Genomic DNA, 10,227 nt, shown 5'->3' on the forward strand with positions numbered 1-10,227 from the left:
TTTTTGGCATTCAGCTTCAAATCATTGTTAGACGCCCATGCGTTAATGCTGTCAATATCTTCCTGTATCTTTTGGATGGCCTCAAGCATTTTGTGCTAGTGGAGTATTTAGAAAGTATACTGTAGGACAGGAGGGCAGAGGTTTACGACGGAGAGTAAAGGTGATCTGGTGGGATTTGTGAGGATTTAACCTTACAATTTGAATACATTACAATAAGTTCTTTATTTGTAATAAATTTAAGATAATAAAATATTTTTGTGATATTTACAGGCTGAACCAGGCCTGATCGTGACTTGGCTCTTGCAGCAAGCAGTGTTAATATTCTCATCGCTGTTGACTCTCTTCTATTTCGTTATAGCCGCCTATCTCAAAGTCCCTCTTCAAAACTGTTTCTTCGAGCTTTTTCTCAATGGTAAGTATTCCAAAGTTCTAGTGATTTTGTGTCGATTATCGATGGTCACAGTGTATTGAGTTTGTATCGATTATCGATGGTAACAGTCGAGATGTTTTTCTAAGATACGAGATAGTCAGTGTGTATTAAGTGTTTTGTTCAATTGTTATTGTTAGGTTAAGAGATTATTGAGAGTTCACAATTATGTCAATAATTATAATATAAGAAGTGTTTTTCAATGTCAATACTTTTTTATTTAATTATATGCATAAATATGCAATAAAAGTCTTCTCATAGTAACTTATAGATTTTTTAAATAATCTTGTTTATCACCATTTTTTTTTTTAATTTATTTATTGTTATTTACAACTGTATACGTATATACACATCAAGTAAATTTCCTGTAAGTTATATTATGACATGATACAAACATGTGGAGAATTTACCCATTGATAGATCTCCAAAAACATTTCTAAAGGAGAAGATCTCGAGGCCTCTTCTTTTCAGATGCCTAGGAGATTAAGGTAGTGAAGGAGAAGCCAGGTTAGAAACGAGTTGGTTTGGGTTGTGGAGAAGTTTATTATGGAAGGATTGGTATCTGGTTCTGGCCAAATCGGCAACATAGGGGACATTGAGGTTCTGATGGATGATTTGATTTGTGACAAAGTAAGGAGCATTAAGGATTTTATGAAGGATTGGATTCGAGAGGAATTGTATATCAACATAAATATAACTTTAGTAGTTGATTTTGTTTTATATAATGTTTATAGGTTTTTTGTTTTCTTCAATTATTATTGACCAGAGCTCGGATTGTTTTCTTTTTTTATGCTATATATATTATATTATTTTTATTTTATATATGTCATAGATCTCGACAAACGACTGACATGGAATCCTCATACAAGACTAAAAAGACAAGAAACTGCTCGTCAATTCCGACTATTACAATCTTTACTAGACAAACGGTCTAAATTGCCAATCCATTACAAAAGACTGATCTACTTGACTATCTATAAGGCCTATCTGGATATACGGTGTTGAGCTTTGGGGCTCCACTAAACCATCATCCTTAACGCTTCTTACTTTGTCACAAATCAAGTCATCCATCAGGACCTCAATGTTACATATGTTGCCGATTTGGAATGGCCAGAACCATACCATTCCTTCCATGATAAACTTCCCAACCACCCATATCCACTTGTTTCTAACCTGGCATCTCCTTCATTACCTAATAATACTCCTAGGCGTCTGAAAAGAAGATGGCCTCGAGATCTTCTCCTCTAGAAATGTTATTGGAGTTCTATCAGTGGATAGATTCTCCACATGTTTTTATCATGTCACTATATCACCAACAGCAAATTTACTTGTTGTATATATGTGTATACAGTTGTAAATAACAATAAATAAATTATTAAAAAAATATATATATGTAATAGTGTGTAGTTCTTCATCAGGGCTAAAAATATAAAAAAACAACTATAAATATCTTTACAATGGCTTTCCCAGCCCTAGTTTTGATCCTGAGTACGCCCTTGACAACTAATATAAATCCATTGGAAATCGTATATCTTTTATTCTCAATTTATTATTGTATAATTTTTTTTTTTAAATTGTTGATTCTAGTTAAGCTTTATAACTTATTAACATATTAAAAATTGACTTTTATATGTTTAGCAATTCAAGGATACTTCTTCGTAGTAGTTTATGCCCACTTCCAAGAGCTACGAAAAGGAAACTTATGCGAGACCAGTAACCAATTCGTTAACTAGTCACTTAGAAGTACACGAGTACAAAGGACATCCTTCTTAATCTCATGTGAACACTGGTACCTAATGAAGAATCAGGGTTGTAAATAATTTGTGTAAATAATCAATTGTAATATCCCACAATTTTTGTTAAATATGGCTCAATCACGTTAAAGCAATTTCCGATATATTTATTTATATTAAATTTATGTTTATTGTATTTATTAGATTATTGTATTTTTGTTAATTTTATACATGTTTTAGATAAGTGTAATAAAAAACAAAATCTAAAATTATAATTATTTATTAATTATTAATATCTACTTATCAGAATTTTATTCTCAATATTTGTGATGGTTTTATGATGATAATAAAATTATGCATGCAAGTTATTTATTTAAATTACAATACATTTCCTATTAATTCGTTCCTACCTCTCTGAGAGAAACCCTCTTTTCTCAGTCGGTGTTCCTCAAGGTAGTATCCTAGGTCCCATTCTTTGCACTGTTTATACAGCTAACGACGCAATCCACCCTAACAATATACACTGATGACATATGTGTACTGTCTGTAACCTATGACCCTACTACTGCAACACAAACTCTGCTGTGAAACATAACATCCATTGAAGACTAGTGTTTACTGTAACTAGAATTACTATTAGAACTGGAGAATCAAAACAAATCCCACCAGATCACTTCTACTTTCTTGCTCTACAGTATGTTTTTTTAAATACCTCACTAAAGCCTGTTGAAGTTATTCGCTATTTAGGACTCCATTTTGAAGGAGACTTACTCGGGATCCCCAAGTTAAGGAACCGGTATTATAAATTTAAACAATTGCCCCTTGCCCAACTGAACCTAAGGCACTTTAGACATATGGTTGCATATGTCCACTTTCTCCTTCCCATGGTATAGAAAACAAACTCAATAAAAACAACTAGGTTCAAATAAGGCCCTTGAGACCATTCTAACAGCCCTTTCAAGCCCTTAGTATCCTATATCAATAGCAAGGGCTAGCTAGCACTTAGGCAGGTACATGCTGTCATCTCACAATGGACTTGCATCAGTCAAACTATTTTATGGTTAACATATGTAAGTCAGTACACACTAGTCTTAGGTCATGGTGTCTTTCTTAGAACTCCGACCACCCAACTCTTTTCACCACGCCTTTTTTCCCCTTCCAGATATTTCCTAAATTTTCTGATTGGTCCAAACCTCTTCTCCTATTTCACTATTCTTCCTACCCCCTCTTCTCAAGTATTCATATATATTTCCTAGACTAGATAGCTAAGGAGGAGAAGTTAGAAGATAGAGACTGAGTAACAGTAACATGTAGTTCTTGTAAATATGTTAGAATAAAGTCATTTTAGTCTTCACTGATTTTTCATGATATGTAACTCCCATATTAGGCTGAAACTACGAAAAATTGCTCGAAGATTCCGATTACTACACTACGGAATTGAGCTTTGAGCATCTATCAAACCATCGAATTCCTCCCGTATCCAATCCTTACAATCCACAATTATGCTCCTTATTACGTTAGAAATAAACTCATACATAAAGACCTCATCCCATTCGTTGTATATTTAGTCCGAAATAGATATAACTGCTTTCATTCATCAACTTGTTTTTTTTAACCTTTTTATTTATTTTTTTTGTAATCTCAGATATTCAACTTCGTTGCTATTTGATTCCAGGAATATAGAGAAAAACATATTTTATTTATATAAGAATTGTAAATTTTAACTTAAAATTCAAATAAGAGAAAAATGAATGTAATTAAAAATTAAAATTATGAAATATTAATATTTAAAGTTGTTTCAAATTAATTTAACGTTCATTGTCCTATATAACTCGATCTAGCGATTATTTTTTTTTTTTTTTTGGGTAGAACAGAAGAAAAGACTTCCCATCGTCCCAAAAATCGAATTGGTATTGCCAAGGAGAAAGACCATAACCTAAAAGAATATATATATGGTTGCAATAAATTGTAAAGCAAGCGAACGAAACCACTGTCAACAACTGCTATACATGTGTATATAACATGCGATAGTGATATCGTTCTGTTGTGAAATCTAATTAGTAATATCTCTATGCGATAGCCAGTCGCTTCTCACAGCCACCATGGACCAGATGGTTTCCACCTCACTCTGCGGCCTTCCCCTCTCTAAGGCAGCTATAGCTATTGGGGTTTTACACTCTGTGAGTCCTATCTAATCTTCTTATACATTATCTATTTTACATGAAATACCCAAAAATTTTACATAATACATTTGATGTGGTGAGCGCATCACGCAACTTACTAGCCTAGTTTGGGTTAAAATTATTCCTCGCAAATTTCTGAACAGATACTATATCATAAAAACAAAATTATAGCATTTTACAAACAAAAAAATCCATCTTAACTCATTCAATGCTTTATTATTTACTTTGATAGATTAATTTATTGATATATATTACAATCTGCCACACAGTTGTGGGCAATAGGTAATAGTGATGAATGATCTCATACATACTAAAATATATAAAAAATAAATAAATAAAAAAATAATAATAATAATAATAAAAAAAACTCTCTTAAAATATATACAAACAAAAGAATAGACAAGATGAACATAATCAAACTATCTGTATGAAAAATAAATAAATAAAATAACATAACGATAAAATAATATATACAATATTTACACAATCGACCTGAGGATCCCTGAGCCCACTCTATCCCCCACGTGTGAGGGGTAGAGCAGAGCTCAAGAGATCCCAGTGGATGAGCCAGTGGAGGCTGAGTAAGTGCGCTAAAGCCGTGAACTTGAGTGGTGAATCTGACCATTGCCAGACTTTATTATTAACGAATCAATATTGAAAACATACAACGACTATATGGATTTATCCTATCAACTGAAAGTTTCATATATAGCAGGACTGACCAACTGAAAGGTTCATATATAGCAGTACTGACCAACTTATCTGTATGTAAGCTCTACTTTTTATCTTAAACTTGTGTCCGCGATCTAAGGGAGGAAAGGTCCGTGGAATGCATACTGTGTTTATACAATGCATTTCAGTATAAGGTGCATTCCAGCGAATTTTAAACAACATTTATCATTTACCATATAACCGCAAATTTTGATTTATCCTTAGTTATATGTTTATCGTTTATAGTTGCCCACGCTCAGCGGAGAAGGGGGTGAGTTAAAGGAAAATAATAAAAAAAAATAAATAAATATAATCGCAAAAAGATAAAACAATAAAGAATTACTCCTTAGGCGCCACGTTATTTTTTTCTTGGAAATAACGAAAACCCCGACACATTATGCCCATAATATAACTAAAATATACACTTATATAAACAATTGTTGAATTATGACCACTGGCCAATACCTTTATATGTAGATAACATAAAACCTAGGAGTGTTACCTACCCACCTGTTGAATTATCGTAATATTCCGTGAACAACAACAAAAAAACATAAGTAAATTAACAAGTTGAAAGCAGAGAAAGAACAGCAGAACTATATGTACAAAAAGTTTAATAATAAGAAATATATATACAGAGAATGAAAAAGGAAAAAAAAAAAAAGGATTCTTATCAATAATTAATAAAACAATTAAAACTTATAGGTGACTTAACCTTAACCTTAAATGCTTAACCTTAATAACTATATTTACATTATTATCCAAAAGAGTATAAAAGTGAATATAAAATAAAAACAAAATAAAATTTAGTTCAAACCCCACGTAGTCCTTGTGTGCACTCCTGGCTGAACATAAGGTTGGCTTTAAACTATTACCACTTCACATTTCATAATCGTAACGTGTTCCAAAATCAAAACTGTCGCCTTCACAAAAACAAACAAAAACCTCACTCCTCAGAACATATTGCTCGTGTTTTGTTTTCACCATGACAACCGTAACACCTCTTGTCTACACAGATATCGCCAGTGTTTTTATTTCACCATGGCAACCGTAACACCTCTTGTCTACACAGATATCGCCAGTGTTTTTATTTCACCACAATAACCGTAACACCTCTTGTCTACACAGATCTAGCCAGTGTTTTTATTTCACTATGGAAACCGTAACAACCATTGTAAAAAAGTAATCGAGTTCTATTCTTCATTGAAGTGATAAATTTCGATTTTTTTCGGTTTACTCATGCTCATGGGTATACTAGAATGAAAAAAATATGACAATTTAAAGGATAAATATTGAATTAAATATTTTCATAGAAAATTCAAAAACTTCTGAACTGCAGTAATTATCCTCGTTACATTGAGAGAAATGATAATAATATTGCATATTACGATCGGAGACAGCAATTTAACTACATGAAAATCTAATATAGATATATTCAAATTAATAAGAAGTATGTTAAAGTTACAATATATTTATTATGGTTTACAATACTGACCTCTTAATTTAAATAGAATAATGAGAAGATGGTTGGGGGTGCGGTCAATGATAAACACAAATAAGTTCAATAACTTATTTTAATGTGCCAACGTTTCGGCTAGAGTTTCTAGCCTTCTTCAGGGCTAAAAACAGAACAAGATAACAACCACAGTAAGTATAGAAAAATAAAAAAAATAAAAAGGAAGTATAAACAGAATAATTTTACACATTCACACGAAATACATATATAATACAAAATACATAATACAAAATACATATATACAAAATACATTCACATACACGAAATACATTCATTAACAACTGATTTTTTTGTTATTTCATTATGAAATGTTGCTATTTAAAAAGCGATGTAATGCAAAAAGATGTGCCAGTAAACAAACTAACGTACTTTGTAACTCCTGATACCACAAATTAACAACGTGTTTTAATAATAATCAATCAACAATATTATTTATTTATTATATTCACTTTCATTTTATGTGTAAAAATATTCTGTTTATACTTCCTTTTTATTTTTTTATTTTTCTATACTTACTGTGGTTGTTATCTTGTTCTGTTTTTAGCCCTGTAGAAGGCTAGAAACTCTAGCCGAAACGTTGCAACATTAAAATAAGTTAATCGAACTTATTTGTGTTTATCATTGACCGCACCCCCAACCATCTTCTCCTCATTCACCATCCATGGTCAACTATCTCTCATAATTATAAATAGAATAATTGTTATTCCAAATATATTTGTAATGCTGTACCATATTATTTTATCAGTGCAATGACAGCAGTTTAGAGATCTGTTGCCGGGAATGCTCACTTATCAAGTAAATAGATAAGTAAGAAAAGAAATTTAATTTAAAACAAAGAAAATTAACTTGCATTTTAAACTGAAGAAAAATTGAAACTCAACCAGGTCACCGAAGATAAATTATATTGATTGATAATAATGTTGTTAATACGAAAGAAACCATACACCCTATGAAATTAACAAATATTCAAGCTAACTAACTTATTGCGTTTAACTAACTGAGCTTTTCCTGAGTTGAGTTCTTAACTTATTTAGTTAACTGAGTGTTTGCACATTTATGATGGATCAGAAAAAATGAGCTCTATTGAATTCTGTAATGAGAATATTTTCTTATAAAAGTGGAAGCAACTTTTATGTAAGATTCATAGACGCATTGAAACGAATGAAGTCCTTCTTGGAAGTTGTAACCAAAATAAAGTGAGAACAATAATCAAATTAACTACTATAGATTAGAATAACATTTTATTTACAGGAAAAATAATTTGAATGATGGAAAATTAATATTTATATGTTTAAACCTTAAAATATTATCGAAATTAAAAAAATTCATTTTTATTTTTTTGACACTCCGAATAAAAAAAAAATTAACGAAAATTAAAAGGTTTTTGCACAAAAAAGGCAGTTTCCAGGATCGAAGGTATACACACCCATTAAATATAAAATTTTAATTTTGTATTACTTTTCGTTTATACACCACCATTTTAGTTACATGCGCCTCAAAAACTGTGTTTGTGTAAAAAAATTAGAATTAGATTAATTATTTTTATATATGATTTTTTGAGAGTGGTTTAGTTTATAATCAAATTAACACAATTTTGATTCTTTTTTTTCCTCTCAACTTTTATTCTTTAAAATTCTTCAACGTTTCGGCCCTCAAGCCATTCTCAAAGATACAACCTTCAATATTGATGTCATTGCTTTTTTAAAAAACCCAAAATTCCAGGCTAATTGCCCTTGTCACACATAACTTTTTTTAAATAAATTGATATCTTAGATTTAAAACTTTTTTACAAACGATGAATGGAATATGGTCCAGGTGCGTTAAAAAAAAACTCAAATAGTAGAATTATACTATTTTATTGAGCCAACGTTTCACCCCACGTTGCAGGGCTTCGTCAGAGCTGTATTGACGGCAGTCAAAAACAAAGTGGTTTTACAAACCACTTTCCCTTCTTTCATTTACAGTACACATTCCCTGTTTTTTAAGTTGTAAATAAATATAAATGAAAGAAGGGATCGCGGCTTGTAAGAAAGTTTTAAATCTAGGATATCAATTTATTTAAAAAAAGTTATATGTGACAAGGACAATTAGCCTGTAATTTTGGGTTTTTAAAAAAGTAATGACATCAATATTGAAGGTTGTATCCTTGAGGGCCGAAACGTTGGAGAATTTTAAAGAATAAAAGTTGAGAGGAAAAAAAAAAGGATCAAAATTGTGTTAATTTGATAATAACCTAAACTACTTTCAAGCATATAATCATATATAAAAAATAATTAATCTAATTCTAATTTTTTTACACAAACACACTTTTTGAGGCCCATGTAACTAAAATGGTGTGTGTGTAATGAGCTTAGATATAAATCGAAAAGTAATACAAAATTAAAATTTTATATTTAATGGGTGTATACACACCTTCGACCCTGGAAACTGTCTTTTTTGTGCAAAAAACTTTTAATTTTCGTGAATTTCTTTATTATTCGGAGTGTCAAAAAAATCAAATTGAGTTTTTTTAATTTTGATAATATTTTAAGGTGTAAACATATAAATACTAACTTCTTTATTTTATCCTTCTTTCATTTACAGTACACATTCCCAGTTTTTTAAGTTGTAAATATAAATGAAAGAAGGGAAAGTGATTTGTAAAAAAATTTTAAATCTAGGATATTGATTTTTTTTTTAAAAAGTTATATGTGACAAGGACAATTAGCCTGTAATTTTGGGTTTTTAAAAAAAGCAATGACATCAATATTGAAGGTTGTATCCTTGAGAATGGCCTGAGGGCCGAAACGTTGGAGAATTTTAAAGAATAAAAGTTCAGAGGAAAAAAAAGGATCAAAATTGTGTTAATTTGATAATAATTAGAATTAGACTTTTTTTACTATCGTATCTCCTTACTACATAATCCATTCATAGTTAAGTGAAAATAAAAAAGAAATGTTGTCAAATTTGCTACTGTTACAAAGGCAAGCTACGATAGAGGAAATTAATCACATTATAGCACACACTACAACAGCTGTTTTATGTTCTAGTTTATCTTCGGCGGTCTGTTCTTCTATGAGATGGCGAGGGCGTATGTCGATTGGATGATTCTGATCAACCCTCCTGGACTTTTTTCCATTGTTAACAGTAAGCCAAAATAGTGTAAGGAATTAATAAGAGTCTAAGAAACTAAGTATGAGAGTAAAGTAAAAATATATTAAACTTAAAATTAAAAATTAAAATTAACCCCAATTATTTTAGAGCTCTATTTCTTTAAAACTAACAATACCAGAAACCCTGAAAGAACGTTATTTAAAGTAGAGTAAATTTCATAAAACCAGGGCCCTAAAAGAGCTATTTACATTCAATAGTTTCCGAGATATAGCCTTTTAAATTGCAAAATTTCATAAAGAACGCACTGAAAAATCATTTATTTTGCGAAATCTATATCTCAAAAATATTCGACGTACTAATGTCCGAGTATATTAGCACTCAAATTAAAGCCAGTTGAAGGTTTTATAAAGTAGTTTAATGTTGTATTTATGGAAAACTACATCTGAGGAAAACAAATTAGAACAAGAGATATAAAACGTTGGGAAAAGTTCTTTATTTCTAACTTAAATCCTGAATATTCAGTAAAAAGTCCCATCACACTCGGATGAACGCTATATATATATA

The 10,227-nt window shown here is 30.7% G+C and overlaps 1 protein-coding gene across 2 annotated transcripts in view; it reads left to right on the forward strand.

The window, feature by feature from the left end:
• Positions 1–10,227, forward strand: part of LOC106682593 (uncharacterized) — a 35,818-nt gene that overhangs the window by 16,517 nt on the left and 9,074 nt on the right. Inside the window, exons 4-5 of one of the 2 annotated variants that reach the window (XM_014423535.2) lie at positions 271–412; positions 2,066–2,475. The exons of the other annotated variant lie outside the window; for it this stretch is intronic. Of the exons in view, the coding sequence (XP_014279021.1) occupies positions 271–412; positions 2,066–2,160 (237 nt within the window). The 3' untranslated portion in view covers positions 2,161–2,475. Of the gene's footprint in view, positions 1–270; positions 413–2,065; positions 2,476–10,227 lie in introns of those variants that run through there. 2 annotated transcript variants of the gene reach the window in all.

Source organism: Halyomorpha halys, unplaced genomic scaffold (genome assembly GCF_000696795.3).
Source record: "Halyomorpha halys isolate HHAL.00 unplaced genomic scaffold, Hhal_1.1 Scaffold426.1, whole genome shotgun sequence".
Lineage (NCBI taxonomy): Eukaryota > Metazoa > Arthropoda > Insecta > Hemiptera > Pentatomidae > Halyomorpha > Halyomorpha halys.